The sequence below is a fragment of the Zalophus californianus genome, chromosome 6 (genome assembly GCF_009762305.2).
Source record: "Zalophus californianus isolate mZalCal1 chromosome 6, mZalCal1.pri.v2, whole genome shotgun sequence".
NCBI classification, from domain to species: Eukaryota; Metazoa; Chordata; class Mammalia; order Carnivora; family Otariidae; genus Zalophus; species Zalophus californianus.
The window spans coordinates 118,640,323-118,662,440 of NC_045600.1; the positions used below are offsets into that span (position 1 = coordinate 118,640,323).

Genomic DNA, 22,118 nt, shown 5'->3' on the forward strand with positions numbered 1-22,118 from the left:
TTGTTGGCAGGGCTTCTACTGATATTCCTTGTTAGGGGAGCCATAATCACCCGGTATTGTCAGAAGGATCCCATTCCACCCAGGGGAGGAACAAGCCCACATGGCTGCCTTCTCTTGCTATGTTGTGGGGGGGTCAGAAAATGTTGGTCCTGGGAGATGGATGATGTCCTGCTGTTGATCATTCTTCCTTATCCTAAGGTACCAAACCAGTTTGCTTTCCTATTACCACCTTTAAGAGTTCTCCTTTAGTTGTCTCTTGATTTATTTCCAGGGTTTATAGTTGTGCTTAGCAGAGATGAGCAGGTAGAAGGGGGTCTATACCATTCTGTTTGGACTAGAAGTCTCCTGAAATTGCTCATTCACTTATTTTTAATCTCTGTCATTTTGTTTTTAGTTTGTTTCCAGTAAAGAACATACATTTGGATCTAATTTTAAACTAGTCACTGTTTTGTCCTATATTTGATATATTGTTGCATTTCCTTGGTATTTCCTTGTTAAAATGCCTTTATATCTATTTTCTTTTATATCTTTATATCCTTTATATTATATCTATATATCTTATATCTATTTTCCCATGTGTTTTGAAACTATAGAGTGTATTTGTATTCTCTTAATTATTACCTTAAACATTAAAAAATAGCTAAACCTATCTTCATAATCATAAGAATAAAACAAGAATTGGCTATTTTAGGGAGTTGAGAGACATTAAGTAGATTTATTCCTCTCAGGTGGAAAGTTTAGATTTGAAAATCTTGAAGGAGACACTGTTTCCACTTTTGCCCTGTGATATTGACAAGTTAGCCTTCAAGTGCTTCTTGGGTCTTTCTGGAAAAACGTTTGAGCAGCAGACGTCCTTCTGTACCGCTGCAAATGCCACTCATTTTCTTAGAATGTTTGGCAAGAACAATAACATTTGGTGTTTTCATGGCAGTGTGTTTTCCTCGTTGCACTTGAAATGAAATCCAAAACCTCAACCATAGCTTATTAAACATGAATGATCTGGCTGCAGCTACCATTCATACATTGTTTTCCATCATATGTTCACTTGTTCACTGAATCCAGACCCAATGGTCTTCTCACTAGGTGAATGTGTATTTGTACTTGTGAATTCTACCTGGGTGCTCCTCCTAAGCATGCTGCCAGCTGCCCAACAGTGCCTGGCACATAATATGCACTCAATAAACATTTGTCAAATGAATAAAGGAATGAATGGGACTGAGCAATCTGGAATATTGCTTTATGAGGATTTTACATTTATAAAATATTTATGTTTATAAATGGAACTGTGTGTCCAGAGATATAATAGTCATTCACAATAATTATCACAGGTGTTGTGTGGAGAGTCGTTCTTGGATGGATTCATCTAAGAAGACTTCTTGTGAGGATATTTTTATCAGAGTCTTAAACTGAGAAGAAAGAGAAAAAAATTGTAATCTTTAGGCAGTATTAGGAAGCTTTGGTGATTTCTTGGTTCCTAAGCAATGATTTATCCTTTTAGGCATATTCATGCTTTGTGTCCATTTCCTTCCTTGGGTATCCAGGATGTTTGGAAAGTCTTCCTGTGCATCTAGATTTATTTGTGTCTTTGTCAGTGGGACATCTTTAGCTATGCCAAGAGTCTGTCACTGAAAATAATAATAGTGCTAATAATAAGAGGGATAAAGTCTCTAATTTGTAGGTTTCATTTAATGATTTCGTGTTAATGGTTAATAACTCATGCCAAATTCCAAACCAAACTTCACTGCAACATTCCGAGTTCTCCTTGGCTACCCATCATTTTCTTGTATATGTTACTTTTTGGCATAAGTTACCTTTATTCATAAGCCCTGAAGTTTATAACATAAAGGTCATATGTTTCTTATATTCTCAACTGTGTTAAGAAAACTTAAGATCAAGTGAGAAGTAACAACCTGAATGACTGAAAGAGTGTTCATTCACTGGAAAATTAATTTTGAGGAGTTCTGGCAGAGAGCACAGTTGCCTACACCTGAGGGGCAGAGATTGACCACCAATATATATTCAAATTACAAGTTCAAAAATACCAATGGCTCATTCTTCTTGCCTTTGGGGAAAGATAACAAATATAGAAACTACCCGCTTAAAAAATAAAAATAGCAAATTAAAACAGAGGAAAACATAGCACTATTACTACCGAAAAGAGTTAATAAATTTTTTATTTAATTTTATTGCTTTAGTTTTTTTCATTAAGTATTCAATTCTCTTCTAATATATCTCTTCGATGGAATTAGTTTTTAAATTATAAATGCCTTCAATGGATCTCTGATTCAGTGAAAGAGAACAACATAAGAAGTTTATTTTTAGAGAATGAGAGTGGTCATCTAGCTTTTCTGCCAGGCACCTGAACATGAGGGTCATTTACAAACAAGATTGTTAGTGAGTTCACTGGGAAGAAACATGCATAATTCTGGGGAAAAATGGACACATAGGTACTTTCATTTTTGGATGTTTGCAGCAAAAAGGATTTATAATGAGCTCTTTATCAATTTCAATAATCTGTTTCTAACCTAACTGTGATATTCTCTAAAAATAGCGCTGTAATTTAAGTTAGAATAATTTCAACTATAATGTATTCCAAATGTTTGTGAAAATAGCTGAATGTATCAGCTGTTAAAATGTCAGAATTTTCAATATATTTTAGAGGTTGTAAAAATCAGAGTGTGTGGGTGTGTGTGTTTTGATCAGGTCAGATTTTGATGGAGGTGATTTTAAAATAAGATGAGATATCATGAAAAAGGGGGAAAAAAGATAGCAGGGAAAAGTAGATCAGAGGTTATCTGTTAAAAAGACCCCAAAGAGCACATGACTTTCTATTTGACCTCTTGAATACTGACATACTTGTGCTTCCACCTTGGTTCAATTGATGGTCATGGGACTTTTAAGCATTTCCTTTCAAATTCTGACAGGATTCAGGTTGACTAGCATCCTTCTCTCTTTATCCAGAGTTGCTGTGTGACTCATGCTGACCTCCGTCGGTTACCCCACAGAGGGCTCTAGGATAGACACTAGGTCTAGCTATGCCCCTGCCCAGATCCCTGGGTGGTGATTATGGGTGCACAGATCAATTGCAGAGGATTTGGCAGGGAGAAATAGCACATTTAATCTATTTTTAAATCTAGAAGTTAGCTGAAGGAAGAGTATTTTAACTGAGTTACATAATGAGAAAGAATATTGAATTCTAGCTGTTCTTTGGGGTATAAAACTATTAAAGGTTATTCCTCTCTCTAATTGCAACTGAAACTGTGGACAAAATACAAAAACCAAGTACCCATGGACTCTGAAAAATAAACAAAACCAGGTGGATTGTGGAAGGGAATTCATACTTGGAGAAGTGACCCTCTTGGGGTGATTTTTTTTTTTCTCTCTCCTAGATTTCCCTCCAGGACAGGCAGGCTTCACTCATAGCACAGCGTGATGGCATAAATGCCTAGCACTCCCATAGTACCCTCATCTTTCCACCCAGAGAAGCCAGGAAAGTAGCATCTGTGGGCTAGAGAATGAGAGAATCTCAGAGGAGAGTTCCACACCCCCAATTCCATGCATGAAAATGTACAATTCTGAACAATGCATGTGTGGTACAGACCCAAAGCAGCCTAGTGAAGGTCTAGAAAACTATTTGAGATTAGAACCATTCATACAAGTCTCTAACTCCTGTATGCTGGACAGGCATAAATCAACATAGGAAATTTTAAAGAACTCAACAGAAACTTGAACCATCTGCACAAGTTTCCAAGTGCTGAACTCAGCATATGTGAGACAGACTGAAACTATCATGGAAAATATGAATTTGAACCACTATCCATGGAAAGTGAGACAGAGATTGTGGTCTGAAATTAACTTGTAACTGAAAAAGAAAATAATCTCCAGAAGATTATAACAGGACCCAGAGTCTACATATCTTAACATTGACAATATCCAGGAGATGATGCCAAAGAACTCAACATACAAAGAATGAGGAATATGTAATTAATTCTAAAAGGAAAAAAATCAATAAATAGATCTTAATCCCAACATGATCCAGATGTTGAAGTGACCAAAGAATTTTAAGTATCTATTATAACATGCTCAATGAGGTAAAGAAAAATGAATTTGAAATGAATGAAAAGATAGGAATCTTTAGGAGAGAAACAGAAATTATAGACTGTCCAGTGGAAAAAAGACAGCCTCTTCAACAAATGGGGTTGGGAAAATTGAACAGCCACATGCAGAAGAATGAAACCCGACCATTTCCTTACACCACACACAAGAATAGACTCAAAATGGTTGAAAGATCTAAATGTGAGACAGGAGTCCAAAATCCTAAAGGAGAACACAGGCAGCAACCTCTTCGACCTCAGCCTCAGCAGCTTCTTTCTAGAAACATCGCCAAAGACAAGGGAAGCAAGGGCAAAAATGAACTATTGGGACTTTATCAAGGTAAAAAGCTTTTGCACAGCAAAAGAAATAGTCAGTGAAACAGAAATTATAAAACAGAAGCAAATGCAAAGGTCAGTGCTTAAAAAATATAACACAAAAAAAACTTTATGGGTTCAATAACAGAATGAATTAATTGGAAGAGAAGGAAAGGTCAGTGAGTTGAAAATAGAACAATATATATCATCCAGTCTGAAGGGGTTGGTTAAGTGTCACATATTTATTTCATTTGCCATTTTATAAAGGAGTTCTTAGATAGTTCTATTTTGACTTTCTTTTTTCAATTAAGAAATCAGTTACTTTGAACCGAGTTAGTAGATATAATGTTCAAGTATTTTGAAGATTTTCCTTTATGTTGTCTTACACTGCATACCATGAATGTTGATATGTGGGTTAATTATATGACACTAAATATATAAATAGATAGTTGTTTATAGGTTCACATCACAGTGTGGACATAATACTGTGTATGTGTACGTATGTATATTCTCATATATAATCATCTCTATTTGATACCTAGCAGGAAGTTTTAATCTGGTTTACACCTCTGGCTTTTTTTTTTCTTTTTTTTTTTATTATGTTATGTTAATCAGCATACATTACATCATTAGTTTTTGATGTAGTGTTCCATGATTCATTGTTTGCATATAACACCCAGTGCTCCATTCAATACATGCCCTCTTTAATACCCATCACCAGGCTAACCCATCCCCCAACCCCCTCCCCTCTAGAACCCTCATTTGTTTCTCAGAGTCCATAGTCTCTCATGGTTGGTCTCCCCCTCCGATTTCCCCACCTTCATTTTTCCCTTCCTACTATCTTTTTTTTTTTTTAACATATAATGTATTATTTGTTTCAGAGGTACAGGTCTGTGATTCAACAGTCTTGCACAATTCACAGCGCTCACCATAGCACATACTGTCCCCAATGTCTATCACCCAGCCACCCCATCCCTCGCAGCTCCCACCACTCCAGCAACCCTCAGTTTGTTTCCTGAGATTAAGAATTCCTCATATCAGTGAGATCATAAGATACATGTCTTTCAATCAATAGTATAGAATGAAATAAAAGATGTGACTACATTTAATTGTGTTTTGGAAATGAAAAATTTTATTTATTTATGGATTATTATAAATCAGTGATTCTTGTCAGGTGGTCAGGGCTGATTTTGTGGCACCATTGGAACTGCTTGGAGACATTTTTGGTTGTCACTCTGGGGACTGGAAGCCAGGGATGGTAAACATCCCACAATGAATAGGACAGCCCCTACAATAAAGAATGATTTAATTCCTAATACCAACACTGCTGACTAGATTTATGAACAGAGTTATCTAAATAGATTTATCCTAATGATTTTCTTGATATAATAGCAAACTTGATTGAGAATTGTAATTAAAAAAAAAAAAAACATTTGGGTTCCACAGCTTTTAAATGAAGGCTAACCAACAGCTCTACATGTGGATAAGGAAGTTGTAAACTTGTATTTAAACATGACCAAGCTGATGTTTTCAATATTTATAGTCATTCAGCATGGTGACATCACAGTGCAAAGGCCATATTTGAGAGGTGCAAGGCAGCCATGTCATGCCCACATTTGGTTCTGTATTGGTGCTTACTTTCAGGATCCATCGTGGGCAGCAAAGCATCCCTACCCTGTCTGGGACCAAGGTGGCACCTGAGCAGGACAGCTCTTGCACTTACATCTCCTTCATCTAATCTTCTTTTCTCCCTTTCCCTGGACACAATTTTCTCAATCTGTGTAGTACTGAGAAAATAGTTATACGCTGCAGTTAAAGAGATCTTTTCTTTCTTTCTTTGACAGTTTTATTTTTTTTAAGATTTTATTTATTTATTTGAGAGAGAGAGAATGAGATAGAGAGAGCATGAGAAGGGGGAGGGTCAGAGGGAGAAGCAGACTCCCTGCTGAGCAGGGAGCCTGATGCTGGACTCGATCCTGGGACTCCAGGATCATGACCTGAGCCGAAAGCAGTTGCTTAACCAACTGAGCCACCCAGGTGCCCTCTTTGACAGTTTTAAAAACCATGCATTTTATTTGATTCTTCTAAAACTCTGTGATGTTGAACTTCAAAATGAAATTTGAAATGCAACTTACTTGAAAGACCTTCTATATGGAGTGACATTTCATTATGTACAGTTGAACAGTGCTCCTATACACCGATCCTAAAGAGATGGCATTCCATTCGAATGTAAATTTAATGTGGACAGTAACACAAATCAATGAGAAATTCCTGCCTGTGGTATTGTGCTTTCTTTTCAGAGAATCTGTGCCTATCTGATAGTAAATTATTTATAAACTGTGTATTTGAGTCTGATCCTTTATAAGACATGAGAGCCTGGACCAGCCTTATGTTCACTTGTTTTCATTTTAAAGACATGTTTCTTTGAAAAAAATTGCATGTAGTCTTAGTTTTAAACTGATTCTTATCATATATCCATTTCTCCTAGGCACTGGCACATCTCCACTTAATAGAATATGTTGGAGAACAGACTGCTTTGCTAATAAAGGTACATTAAATACTGCAATAAAATGTGCTTCAGCCACTGTTACTTTGATTTTGTAAAAAAAAATAATAATCTGGTAAGAATAGGTCACAAATTATGTAAAAATTATAGCAGGGAACATTTTTTATCCCGTGTAACCTAGAGATGAAGAGAGATTTTTTCCAAAGAATATATAATTACAGATGCCTGCAATTTTGCTATTAGCTTTCAGTTAAAACCATCTAAGGAGAGCAATAGAGACACCAGTGTTAGTAAGTGAATGCACAGCCCCAGGGGGAGATAAGATCTGTGTAACCAGTGTGTGCTGCCACCAAGAATGGGGCTACCATTCTCCCCTCCCCAGGGGCTGGTTGGCTTGGGGGTCGCTGGGAATCACTCTCCTCAGTTTCTTGTAGACCCAGCTGAGGCTCCCAGTATTAGCCAGGAAAGCCCAGGCTGGTTCTGTTTGCACACCTGGGTTTGCCTTGGTCTTCTCTTATGTGAAAGGAAGTACTGACATCCCTGTGAGTCCCTCATGTCTTACCATCCTCAGTGTGTGTGATTTATCAGTGCCACTATGCTCCATAGCACTGCTATTATCTGCTCCTTTCCAGATGGTCCCAGAGGATCAGCGCCTCGCCACTGCCATCATCCTGGTGGTCTGGGTTTCAGCCATTGCATCATCCTTGATTGACAACATCCCATTCACTGCAACAATGGTGAGTTGCACCATTCCTCCATGTGATAAGGACCCGACTTTCAGCCTGGACATGATCTGGGCTCAACAGAGGAAGCAGAGAATGAACCTTGTCCCTTTGCTGTGCTCATAGCTATAGAGGAAAGATGTGGCAAAGCTTGGGGCCAGCTGTGCCAGGGGTGCTGAGTCCATACTGCAGGCTGGAATCCATGGGCTTGCAGCTGCGGTGGGCAGTGCAACAGTAATTAGTTGTTTCACGGTTAGCCCAACTGAGAGCTGTCGCACCTCATGGAAAAGACAATCTGTTTATTTTTTTCTTTCTTAAAGAAGATTGTAAGATACCAAAGACAGGCTGGTTGAAGACATTCATCCTTTATTCCCTGTGAATACAAAAGCTGTTCTAACTGGTCTGTGTGGCTTCACGTGCTTGGCTTGGGCAGAATTTTGAGTTCTCTGTGTGGTCCTGACTGCAGCTGAGATTGGGGGATACACATTAAAAGCCTTACTTATGGGCGCCTGGGTGGCTCAGTTGGTTAAGCGACTGCCTTCGGCTCAGGTCACGATCCTGGAGTCCCAGGATCGAGTCCCACATCGGGCTCCCTGCTCAGCGGGGAGTCTGCTTCTCCCTCTGACCTTCTTTCCTCTCATGCTCTCTCTCTACCATTCTCTCTCTCTCTCTCAATAAATAAATAAAAATCTTAAAAAAAAAAGCCTTACTTATACAAGGATGATGAGCCCGGTTTCTGCTGTGTCTTCTGACATCACTGATAGGTGTACGGCAGAATTGTGAATCCCTGGTGTGACAATGTAAAGGCAGGAATGGGAGCTTGCATATAGGAACCTAAGGTCCTGTCACGAACACCTGAGGTTCCAGGTGTGCTAAGCATGTGTGAACACTCCTCATGACTGTATTCTGGACAGGGTAATTTTCCCTGTTCTTGTGATGTTGAGGGCCCAACCATACTCCTGCACAACAGCCTGTGCAAGGGGGCTCCCATGACATTCATCCCCTTGTATCACACTGGGAATCACGTGGGACCCTTGGAAGTAGAGCAGAGAACCTGGCAGTGAGGAGTAGGGCAGTGCTTCTCTCTCCCACAGGACCTTAGGCTGACCTGGCACTCGATGTCACTCACTCATTGCCTGAGATTGTCTGCAGGTTGGCTCTCTAGTACCTAGCTTTTATTCTTCCATGGTCTGGGTTTGGTAATTATGAGCTAATTTTGTGGCTATTATTTTATCATGAAGTCCTGAGTGAGAGAAGTTGTACAGATGTTGTAGAATATCCTGGTTTGGGCTCAACAGGCACTATCAGAACTGTGGCTGTGATGCTGTGGCCCCACAGAAGGCCAAGAGCAGCGGCATTTCTCAAGCGGACGAAGGCAGCTGGGCCCTGGGCTTCTGAAATGCCAGGTCAGCTTGTGTGTGCCTTCCATTCTCAGATGAGGTAGTCTCCAGAAGACCCAGCATGTGTGAAACCAGGAGACCACACAGTGCGGCCACAGCCAAACCCTGATCTGCCCTTAGGGCTCTGCATGTTCATGAAGCTGCTACACCCTGCCTCCTGGGGAAGCTTCTAGGTTTCAGGACCCATATGCTCTCTGGGAGTGGATGAGAGCATACCTATTGTTAGAAATTTAAGCTCCTGGGGGGCGGAGCAAGATGGCAGAGGAGTAGGAGACCTGGATTTTGTCTGGTCTCAGGAATTCAGCTGAATGGGGATCAAACCATTCTGAACACCTACGAACTCAACAGGAGATCGAAGAGGAGAGTAGCAACAACTCTCTGAACAGAGAAGCAACCACTTACTGGAAGGTAGGATGTGCGGAGAAGTGAATCCGAGGCGATATTTGGGAGGATACACAGTGGGGGAGGGGGCCTCCGTCGACCGCTTCTGGCAAGTGATAGAGCTGCGGAGCACAAAGTTGGAACTTTTAGAAGTCGGCTCTGCTGAGGGACTTCGCTCCCGTGGCTAAGCAGGGGGTGGAACCCTCGCGGGACAGTGTGGTCTCAGGACCCTCGGGGTCACAGAAAAACCGGGGGTGCCTGAGTGCCGCAGAGCTCCAGGTATTGGAGTGGGGAAGCCAGCTGCAGAGATGGAGCCGAGGCGTGGGCTCTCAGCTCGGGGTTGCCATAAACTGTGATCCGCGGCCCAGTTGGGCCACTGCTCCTCCAGCAGGGACCCAACAAGCAGCAGAGCTGGGGAGACTCCCCTTCCTTCCCCGGGAGGAGAGGCGCGGGAGCGCACCACAGGGATCTGCTGGGTTTGGACACTCCACACGGGGTCGGGTGCCAGAGATAGAAATGCTCGGTCACAGGCCGGGTGAGCATAGAGTGCGGCCAGAGACCAGGGAGATGGGAGTGACTGCTTTTCTCTGGCGGCGCACTGAGGAGCGGGGCCCCAAGTTCTCGGCTCCTCCGGGTGGAGATTGGGAGGCCACCATTTTCACCCTGGTCCTCCAAAGCTATACTGAGAGCTTGCAGGGAACAAAAGCTCCTGAGAGCAAACCCAAGAAGCTTGCTTAGCCTCGACCAACAAGGGCGGGGCAATTCCGCCTCCGGCAAAGACATTTGGGAACCACAGCAACAGGCCACTCCCCCAGAACATCAGCACGAACAGCCAGCAAGCCAAGACCAAATTTACCGATCAAGGAGAATGGGAGAACTCCAGCGCTAGGGGAATACTGCACATAGAATTCATGGCTTTTTTTTTACCATGATTCCTTAGTTTTTCAAAGTAAATTTTTAACTGTTTTTTTTTTTTAATTTTTCTTTTTCCATTTTTCAAACAACATCTTATCAATCCCTTTTTTAAAAAAACATTTTTTATTTTTCATTTTTAGAGTCATATTTGATCCCTTCATAGTAGTTACCCTTATTTTTGGCATATATATATAAATTGTTCTCTCTTTAAAATTTTAAGATACAGTTTCTTCTAACAGATCAAAATATACCCTAAATCACTAGTGTATGGCTTTGTTCTAGGCTCCTGCCTGATCACATTCTCTCCCTTTTTTTTTAAAATTTTCTTCTTTCTTTTTTCAAACAACTTCTTATCTTATCAATTCCTTTTATAAAATCTTTTATAATTTTCATCTTTACAGTCATCTTCCATCCCTTCATTGTATCAACCCTTATTTTGTACATAGATAAGTCTTTCTTCCTTTAAAATTTTAGGAGGCACTTTTTTCTAACAGACCAAAATACGCCCAAAATCTAGTGTGTGGCACTGATCTCTGCACTACCCTGATCATATTTGATCATATTCTGTTTTTTTTTTTGTATTGTTCTGTTTTTGTTTTTATCTTTTTCTTTCTGTTTTCTTTTTCTTTATCTTTCTTTTTTCTTTCTTTCCCATTCTTTTCCCCTGGTTTCAGGTCTTTTCTGATTTGTATAGAGTATATTTGCTGGGGACGTTGTTAACCTGTTAGCATTTTGTTCTCTCATTCATCTATTCTCCTCTGGACAAAATGACAAGACGAAAAAAATCACCTCAGCAAAAACAACAAGAGGTAGTACTGTCTGCCAGGGACCTACTCAATACGGACATTAGTACGATGTCGGACCTAGAGTTCAGAATCATGACTTTAAAGATACTAGCCGGGCTTGAAAAAAGCGTGGAAGTTATTAGAGAAACCCTTTCTGGAGAAATAAAAGTACTAAAATCTAACCAAGTCGAAATCAAAAAGGCTATTGAGGAGGTGCAATCAAAAATGGGTGCACTAACAGCTAGGATAAATGAGGCAGAAGAGAGAATCAGCGATATAGAAGACCAAATGATGGAAAATAAAGAGGCTGAGGAAAAGAGAGATAAACAACTACTGGACCACGAGGGCAGAATTCGAGAGATAAGTGATATGATAAGACAAAACAATATTAGAATAATTGGGATCGCAGAGGAAGAAGAAAGAGAGAGAGGGGCAGAAGGTATATTGAGCAAATAATAGCAGAGAACTTCCCTAATGTGAGGAAGGAAACAGGCATCAAAATCCAGGAGGCACAGAGAACCCCTCTCAAAATCAATAAAAATAGGTCAACACCCCGACATCTAATAGTAAAACTTACGAGTCTCAGAGACAAAGAGAAAATCCTGAAAGCAGCTCAGGAGAAGAAATATGTAACCTACAATGGTAGAAATATTAGATTGGTAACAAACCTATCCACAGTGACCTGGCAGGCCAGAGAGGACTGGCATGATATCTTCAGAGCACTAAACGAGAAAAATATGCAGCCAAGAATACTATATCCAGCTAGGCTGTCATTGAAAATAGAAGGAGAGATAAAAAGCTTCCAGGACAAACAAAAACCAAAGGAATTTGCAAACACGAAACCAGCCCTCCAAGAAATATTGAGAGGGGTCCTCTAAGCAAAGAGAGAATCTAAAAGCAGCATAGATCAGAAAGGAACACACACAATATACAATAACAGTCACCTTACAGGCAATACAATGGCACTAAATTCATACCTTTCAATAGTTACCCTGAATGTAAATGAGCGAAATGCCCCAATCAAAAGACACAGGCTATCAGATTGGATTAAAAAACAAGACCCATTAATATGCTGTCTGCAGGAGACTCATTTTAGACCCAAAGACACCCCCAGATTGAAAGTGAGGGGCTGGAAACCATTTACCATGCTAATGGACACCAAAAGAAAGCTGGGGTGGCAATCCTTATATCAGACAAATTAGATTTTAAAACAAAGACTGTAATAAGAGATGAAGAAGGACACTATATCCTACTTAAAGGTTCTATCCAACAAGAAGATCTAACAATTGTAAATATCTAGGCCCCTAACATGGGAGCAGCCATTTTTATAAGGCAATTAATAACAAAAGCAAAGAAACACATTGACAACAATACAATAATAGTGGGGTACTTTAACACCCCCTCACTGAAATGGACAGATCATCTAAGCAAAAGGTCAACAAGGAAATAAAGACTTTAAATGACACACTGGACCAAATGGACTTCACAGATATATTCAGAACATTCCATCCCAAAGCAACGGAATACACATTCTTCTCTAGTGCCCATGGAACATTCTCCAGAATTGATTCCATCCTAGGTCAAAAATCACGTCTCAACCGGTACCAAAGGATTGGGATTATTCCTTGCATTTTTTCAGAACACCATGCTTTGAAACTAGCACTCAATCACAAGAGGAAAGTCGGAAAGAACTCAAATACATGGAGGCTAAAGAACATCCTACAAAGGAATGAATGGGTCAACCAGGAAATTAAAGAAGAATTAAAAAAATTCATGGAAACAAATGAAAATGAAAACACAACTGTTCAAAATCTTTGGGATACAGCAAAGGCAGTCCTGAGAGGAAAGTATATAGCAATACAAGCCTTTCTCAAGAAACAAGAAAGGTCTCAAATACACAACCTAACCCTACACCTAAAGGAGCTGGAGAAAGAACAGCAAATAAAGCCTAAACCCTGCAGGAGAAGAGAAATAATAAAGATCAGAGCAGAAATCAATGAACTAGAAACCAAAAGAACAGTAGAAGAGATCGACGAAACTAGGAGCTTGTTCTTTGAAAGAATTAACAAGATTGATAAACCCCTGACCAGACTTATCAAAAAGAAAAGAGAAAGGACCCAACTCAACAAAATCATGAATGAAAGAGGAGAGATCGCAACCAACACCAAAGAAATACAAACAATTATAAGAACATATTATAAGCAACTCTACGCCAGCAAATTAGATAACCTGGAAGAAATGGGTGCATTCCTAGAGATGTATCGACTACCGAAATTGAACCAGGAAGAAATAGAAAAGCTGAACAGACCTATAACCACTAAGGAAATTGAAGCAGTCATCAAAAATCTCTCAAGAAACAAAAGCCCAGGGCCAGATGGCTTCCTGGAGGAATTCTATCGAACATTTAAAGAATTAATACCTATTCTACTGAAACTGTTCCAAAAAATAGAAATGGAAGGAAAACTTCCAAACTCATTTTATGAGGCCAGCATTACCTTGATCCCCAAACCAGACAAAGACCCCATCAAAAAGTAGAACTATGGACCAATATCCTTGATGAACACGGAAGCAAAAATTCTCACCAAAATACTAGCCAATAGGATCCAACAGTCCATTAAAAGGATTATTCACCATGACCAAGTGGGATTTAGCCCTGGACTGCAAGTTTGGTTCAACATCCACAAATCAATCAACGTGATACAATACATTAACAAAAGAAAGAACAAGAATCATATGATCCTCTCAATAGATGCAGAAAAAGCATTTGACAAAGTACAGCATCCTTTCTTGATCAAAACTCTTCAGAGTATAGGGATAGAGGGTACACACATCAATATCATAAAAGCCATCTATAAAAAACCTACAGTGAATATCATTCTCAATGGGTAAAACTGAGAGCTTTTCCCCTAAGGTCAGGAACGCGGCAGGGATGTCCACTGTCACCACTGCTATTCAACATAGTATTAGAAGTCCTAGCCACAGCAATCAGACAACAAAAAGAAATCAAAGATATCCAAATCGGCAAAGAGGAAGTCAAACTCTCACTCTTTGCAGATGATATGATACTCTACGTGGAAAACCCAAAAGACTCCACCCCAAAACTGCTAGAACTGAAACAGGAATTCAGTAAAGTAGCAGTATATAAAATCAGAAATGGGCCCTCAACTCTATGGTCAACTCAGCTTTGACAAAGCAGGAAAGAATGTCCAATGGATAAAAGACAGTCTCTTCAACAAACGGTGTTGGGAAAATTGGACAGCCACATGCAGAGGAATGAAACTGGACCATTTCCTTACACCACACACAAAAATAGACTCCAAATTGTTGAAAGACCTAAACGTGAGACAGGAGTCCATCAAAATCCTAAAGGAGCAACCTCTTCGACCTCACCCGCAACAACTTTTTCCTAGAAACATCGCCAAAGGCAAGGGAAGCAAGGGCAAAATGAACTGTTGGGATTTCATCAAGATAAAAAAACTTTTGCACAGCAAAAGAAATAGTCCACAAAACCAAAAGACAACCGACAGAATGGGAGAACATATTTGCAAATGACCTATCAGATAAAGGGCTAGTATCCAAAATCTATAAAAAACTTATCAAACTGAACAGCCAAAGAACAAATAATCCAATCAAGAAATGGGCAGAAGACATGAACAGACATTTTTCCAAAGAAGACGTCCAAATGGCCAACAGACACATGAAAAAGTGCTCAACATCGCTCGGCATCAAGGAAATCCAAATCAAAACCTCAGTGAGATACCACCTCACACCAGTCAGAATGCCTAAAATTAACAAGTCAGGAAACGACCGATGTTGGTGGGGATGCGGAGAAAGGGGAATCCTCCTACACTTTTGGTGGGAATGCAAGCTGGTGTAACCCCTCTGGAAAACAGTATGGAGGTTCCTCAAACAGTTGAAAATAGAGCTACCATACGATCCAGCAATTGCACTACTGGGTATTTACCACAAAGATACAAATGTAGGGATCTGAAGGGGTACATGCACCACAATGTTTATAGCAACAATGTCCACAATAGCCAAACTGTGGAAAGAGCCAAGGTGTTCATCGACAGATGAATGGATAAAGAAGGGTGGTATATATACACAATGGAATATTATGCAGCCATCAAAAGGAATGAGATCTTGCCATTTGCAACGATGTGGATGGAACTGTGTTATGCTTAGTGAAATAAGTCAATTATAGAAAGACATGTATCATATGGCCTCACTGATATGAGGAATTTTTAATCTCAGGAAACAAACTGAGGTTTGCTGGAGTGGTGGGGGGTGGGAGGGATGGGGTGGCTGGGTGATAGACATTGGGGAGGGTATGTGCTATGGTGAGCGCTGTGAATTGTGCAAGACTGTTGAATCACAGATCTGTACTTCTGAAACAAATAATGCAACATATTTTAAGAAAAAAGAAAAAGAAGAAGATAGTAGGAGGGGAAGAATGAAGGAGAGTAAGTCAGATGGGGAGACGAACCATGAAAGTCGATGGACTCTGAAAAACAAACTGGGGTCCTAGAGGCGAGGAGGGTTGGGGGATGGATTAGCCTGGTGATGGGTATTAAAGAGGGCACATTCTGCGTGGAGCACTGGGTGTTATGCACAAACAATGAATCATGGAGCACTATATCAAAAACTAATTATGTAATGTATAGTGATTAACATAATAAAGAAAAGAAATTTAAACACCTCCATTTTCTAAAAATATGACACTTTCGATGTTTTCATTTTAACAATTAATTTTGTTACCTAAAATTTAAATTAAAAAATCAAGAGAATCACGGAAGGTAGTATAACAAATATCTGTATGCTCACAACCCAAAATGAGGAAATTCAAACATTCATTCTCTTTGTCTCGGGTTTTCGTGTTTGTTTTATTTTTAAAAAATAAAACATAGATCAACGTGACATTCTCTGTTCCATCCCTTAACCTCCAGGATCATGTCCATTTTCCCCTGTACTGAGAGGACTACCCCCATGAATCTGGGGCACATCCATTCATTTGATGGCCCACTATGGAAGGGACCAAGGGAAAGATCTTGGTTATGTGAATCAACATGGACAGACACCAAATGCTGAGAGACCAAGGATACAGCTATTGCATAAATTGGCAGGCAGCTTTCTAAAACTGCCAAATCAGTTCTGTGACTCAGCAGGTTGGCGGGTGGTGTCCACAGTGGTTGCATCAGAGGAGAACATGGAGAGCCACCCAGGTTTTCACCTTAGACTGGAGGGCCCAAACAGATCTGAAGCCACCTTAGTCTGGAGGACCCTAAGAGGTCTGGCTGGTGGGTGGAATTTTATGGTGGTGACATTCCTATATTCTCAGCTTTGCTGTTTTCCTGGGGGCTGAACAAGAAGACCCAAGAAAATTTTGTGGAAATACTGTCAGGTCAATAACATGGGTAGAGATAGGTTTGCCTGCTTGTGACCATCAGATATGCAGTGAACACACTGGAGCTGCAACCCAGGTCCCTGCTACCCAGTGTGCAGAGGACACCCTGTTTCAGCCCAACTTCATTCTGCTGTGAGAACACGCTCTGGCCAAAGTCATCCTCCAGGTCAACATGACACATGTCTGTGGAGATTTTAACATGTGTGGAAACTTCATTAAAAAGGATCAGAAAGCTGACAGATGCATTCAGCATTTCCAATGACTAGGAATGCTGGCAGACGTGCTGGTAGGGAGACTGAGGCTGTGCCTGACAAGGTTGTGAGGCATCTACTCAAAGTTCCTTTAGAAAATTATGAGCATGATTCCATTATTCCAAGGCAGTGAGTTGGAGAGACAAAACAAAGCCCATCTCTTCCTGGGTGGTGTCTTCTCTCTGGAGTGTGTCTTTAGGTTGGGGGGGCCATTCCTCCAGTAGTCATACTATTAACCGTGAGCTGAGAGCAGCAGGTAGGAAGCACTATTCACATTTATTCATGGCATTTCTCTTCTTCCAATGGTCAGAGAAGAACACCAAATAATTCAGGAAATGCAAAAGACTTAAATTCTAACTGGCAGGATCATGCTATTGAATTTTTGCTTATTTCACAGTATCCAGAGTCGAAAGAACTAGATCATAGATGGGCTTATCTCTCTAATTTGGCTGGATGGGGCTTCAGTGAAAATTACAACATGAGCACAGCCAAGCTTTGGAAGAGCACCCCAGGGCTTTTTTGGGATTAGATTTGCTCCTTTAAATTTTCCTTATTCCTTGGGCTCTCCCCTTCATTTTGACTTTTGCTAATCTTTAATGGTAATACTATTAAACAATTATATATATATAATTGTTATATATATAATATATAATAATATATATTTAATATATAATACTGTTAAACAATTATAAACATTATTAGGTCAACTTAATATTGATATTCCATCATTGTTTAGGGCAACCAGAATAGACATGGAGCCTCTGAAGCAGGAAGCTTGAAGCCCTCTCTCTCCTCTTAACTCTGTGTCATTGTTAATTCCTCACTTGCTTGGGGCAGAGTGGGCCCCAAAGGGCTGAGGCCATGGGAGGCACTGGGGGTTTTTGATGGTGGCTCTCCATCAATTAGTTTGGAAATATTTCCTTTTTGTTTTGTCTTTAATTTTTAATTAATTAGTTAATTAATTTTTAAGTAGGCACCGCACCCAGCATGGAGCCCAGTGTGGGGTTCGAACTTACGACCATGAAAAGCAAAACCTGAGCCTAGATCAAGAGTCATACACTTAACTGACTGAGCCACTCAGGAGCCCCTTTAATTTTTATTTTTTTAATTGAAGAATAGTTAACATACGTTATGTTAGTTTATACAATATAATGATTCAACAATTCTATACATTACTCAGTGTTCATAGCCTTGAGTGTATTCTTTTCTTTTTTTTTTTTTAGTATAGTTGATGCACAATGTTACATTAGTTTCGGGTGTACAACATAGAGATTTGACAAGTTTACACATTATGCTGTGTTCACCACAAGTGTAACTACCATCTGTCCCAATACATTCCTATTATTATATCATAACCGTATCCTTTATGCTGTGCCTTTTATTTCATTGACTTATTCATTCCATAACTGAAAGCCAGTATCTCCCATTCCCTTTCACCCATTCTGCCCAACCCCCTACCCTGCTCCCCTCCGGCAACCATCAATTTCTTCTCTGTATTTTATAAATACATTTTATAAATGTATTTTATAAATTTTATAAATACAGACCTAAAGTCTGATTCTGCTTTTTGTCTGTTTATTCATTTGTTGTTGTTGTTTTAGATTCCATTTACCATTTATGAGTGAAATCATATGGTATTTGTCTTTCTCAGCCTTAACAAATATTTCCATACATGGTAAACCCATTAACATCTGTGCCTCACCTTCCTTACCCTTCCTGTCTACAGCTGATAAGGAGATGTGGGAGCCACACATGAACTCAGACCTGCTTTTGTAGGCACCTTCTTAGGTCTCCCCAGTACATTGTACTAGAGACTGTATTGGAAACCTGCAATACATTGCTAATGACTGAGAATTCCCTGACAACCTTTCTCCCTTTAAACCTTATCTTTTCAGCCTCTTTTGCTTGAGCAGGAAGAATTCTCAGGCTATTTTCAAGTTAAAATGTGATTATTCTTGTCCTGGATGATGAATTCAAAGGATGGTAATTTATGCACATAATTTTGTGGGTTTTCTCTGACTTCTTGGATCCTCATCATTATCTGTATTATCATTCAGCCTTGGTGAAAGTCAGGTTTTCATGGCTTATTCTCATGTACCTTCTTCCTTTAGGTCTTTGTAGTATAGTATCCTCCCAGCTAGCTGCCCTGCAGGAGGTGCTAGGGCAGAGGGCAGACTGCTGTAACCCCTGACAAAGAAAAATGCTCTTGCAGGGTATTAAGTCAGAAGCATTTCACATTTGCTTTTGTTGTTTACATAATCTCATTTTGTTTTCATTCATCTTCTCTTAAAACATCCAGGATCAAAATAATGTGGAGGGTCGAACCTGGTCCAGCAGATTGCAGTTGGGTTTAATAACATGAGCATTTGTAGCAATTAACAGTTCAGGTTCTGGAGAAGGTGGGTCTGGACTTGGTACAAGCTGAGAACGCACTGGATTAGAGAAAAAGAAACGATAGCAGCAGAGAGATGCTGTTTTCCCCATTAGGTTGGTGGAGCTCCTGCAGTTGGATCACTGTGGTACTGGCAGGCTGTCAGGTTGGAAGTCAGCCCCTTGGGACAGTGCACAACTTCTTTGGGAAGGGCTTCCCCCTTCCCAAAGAGAATGGGCTCTGAGGGGCCCTGCAGTGCCTAGGCTGAGGGTCCTTCACCTTCTATGACCCGAGGACTGACCTCTACACTGCCGGATCCTAGCTCCATGGCACTCCATAAAAAAAAAGTCACACATTTGGGGCATCAATATCCTCAGAGAAGGTTGATCACAGCATGTCCCAGAGACATAGGAAAACAAACAATAAATTGTAAGAACACTCAGGGAGGTTTTAAGCATTGAACAAAAAATACTTTCTGGAACTAAAACCCATAACTTTTTAAAAATGTTGAATAATGAATTGAAGAAAAGTCAGTGTTAGGCCTGAGTTGGTGGGTTTGAAGCCAAGTGAAAGAGCTAACTAAAAGTACAGAGAAAAAGTACAAAGGAACAGAATCATGAAAAAAGATAAGAGATTTGGTGAGACCCAGGAGACCAAGCATGGCATGATAGGAGCAATGATAGGAGTTCCAGGAAGAAGGAAAGGAATGCATTGGATTGACAATGAGCAGCCCCTCCATCTCAAGTGGAGTCTGGGTGGCAGCAGCTTTGGAGCATGTACAAATGCATGCCTTAGCTACCCAGACCTGCCAAGTCAGAACCTGCACCTGGACAAGATGCTGGGTGACCACCTGCACATGTGCTGGGCTGGGCCAAGTCTCCATCCGGGGGTGTTCCCCTACCATTATCAATATGCCTGCCACTGCAGAACTACAATCCCACCCTCTCCACTCTCAGGAGCCCCTATGAAGATGCAAGCTGTCCTTAGTATTTGCCTGGGGGCACATATTAAATTTCACACAAAAAGAATCTGACCAGGAGTAGGTAATTCCTCATAGGCCCAAGCACTTTCCCATCTATCAGAGATGGCTGGGACAAGTCTCTAGGTTGAGTGTCCAAATTTAATATCTCACCTGGGGACAGATGGCAGGCATCAGCAGCAAAATGACAACCAGTAAGAGTGCTAGCTGGGGATAAGTGAACACTGACCCCAGTGGTGGTGGGTTTAAGGAAGGCAGGTGATAGGGAGGGTAGGTGTGGTGGATTAGAGGAAAAGCAGGTGTGCTGGGCCCAGGGAGAGCAGGTGTGGTGGGTGCAGGAAGGGCAGGTTGTGGGCATAGAGGGCAGGGTGCACTGGGTCAGAGGGAGGGCAATACCTGTCTGGCTGTGATGCATCTTCTCCCTGCAGGGAAGTAGGCTTGATGTATGAACTTATTTGATTTTTCAAAAAAAAAAAAAAAAAAAAAAGCAGGTATCACTATTTTTCTATGAAAAATTCTCAACTCTCAAATGTTGATAATAAATTCAAATTTCAAAACTCACCCTGCTGGCTTCTGCACTTTACATTCTCTTTCACAGAACAGCCTCTCCTCTTGGTACTCACTGTGAGGTTATACTGGGTTGTCCTAGGACAGCTGTCCACCTGAAAAGTGCTGTGCCTGTCCCTTTGGCATTGCCTTGTGCCCCAGAGCAGCCACTTGCCCTGAGAACAACTGCTGCTTCCTGCTATTGCCTACCTGGGCCACCTCAGCCCCTCTCTGGGCATCTCCTGCCTCGTGTCTCTTTCATTCTTATAAGGGACAGCCTGGCCAGCCTCCCTTTAATTGTTAATTCTCCTGCACTCAGTCAGGAGCCATCTCTCCCAGGGTCCTGGATCAGATGCCCATTGTAGGGGTTAGAGGTCAGGCAGCAAGACATGTGTCCTCCTGCTCAGATACCTGAAAAAGAGCTTTATATGTATTTTTAGATGAAATAATACTACAGTATTTAAATATAAGTGTATAGATTTAAAAGAATGATGGAATGCTTTTGTTTAATAATGTCAATATATGCTAGCAATTACATTCTTGGTAACTACTTTAAATTAGGATGACAAATTTTACATATTAACTTAAAATGTATGAGCTAGCCACATTTTTTTTTTCAGGATTCCTTGGGGGCATAGCTGAAGTGACTAGGCCAGAGGTGGGCACTCAGCTGGTCTTCTTGTACAGTGCTGTGTGCTGGGCTGATGCAAGTAACATTTCATGGGGTGATGGCTGTCCTAGGATGACCTTGTAGCAATATCAAGAAAAGAAGTTGTTTTGTGCAGACCCAAAGCCAAACCAGCAATCTCAGGGGAACACAAAGGGTCTGGGCTTGGCACACCATGCGGTGTGTGTAGCCCTGGCGGGCATCCCAATGGGCCTTGATGTAGGCAGCAGTCCAACCTTACCTGTGTTCCTCCCTGTTTTGGGGATCACTTGGGGTTCAGCTGGGATCAGTCCAAGCAGAGCCTTTCCCTACACCTGTATGATTTTCAACATCCACAGGGCCATGATCCAGGATCCACTCCTTAGTCTCTTTCCATGGTCCCTCCATTGTCTAGGACATCCATTGTCTAGGACTGAAAGCAACTCACTTTGATGATGTATGGAAGATCTGGAAATTGATTCCCTTAATACTACCCACGTGCTTTAGCTCCCTTAAAGTCTTTGTGTACCCCCAAGGAGAAATGTAACCCAGTTCTGGACCCTGCTCTAGAGTTGTTGCTGATATCTTTGTGACCCAAGTCAACAGCCCTTCCAGCTGACCAACCCTCCTTTACACTCTTTCCTCCATAAACACCTATCTATCATTACTGTTATTAAGATTATCTCTGTGTATTAATCCCCAACTCCCTTGCCTCTATTTGGTTTCACAGTCTTCCTTTGGCAAAGTACCACCTATTGCCAGGTGAAGCCTGTCCCCTGCCTCCCCACCCCACATGCACAGAC

At 40.8% G+C, this 22,118-nt stretch overlaps 1 protein-coding gene across 2 annotated transcripts in view; it reads left to right on the forward strand.

The window, feature by feature from the left end:
- The window catches only part of OCA2 (OCA2 melanosomal transmembrane protein), a 526,634-nt gene that overhangs the window by 300,145 nt on the left and 204,371 nt on the right, over positions 1-22,118 (forward strand). For both annotated transcript variants that reach the window (XM_027572901.1, XM_027572904.1), the window contains exons 20-21: positions 6,898-6,957; positions 7,548-7,652. In XM_027572901.1, coding sequence (XP_027428702.1) covers positions 6,898-6,957; positions 7,548-7,652 — 165 coding nt within the window. The remainder of the gene's footprint in view (positions 1-6,897; positions 6,958-7,547; positions 7,653-22,118) is intronic.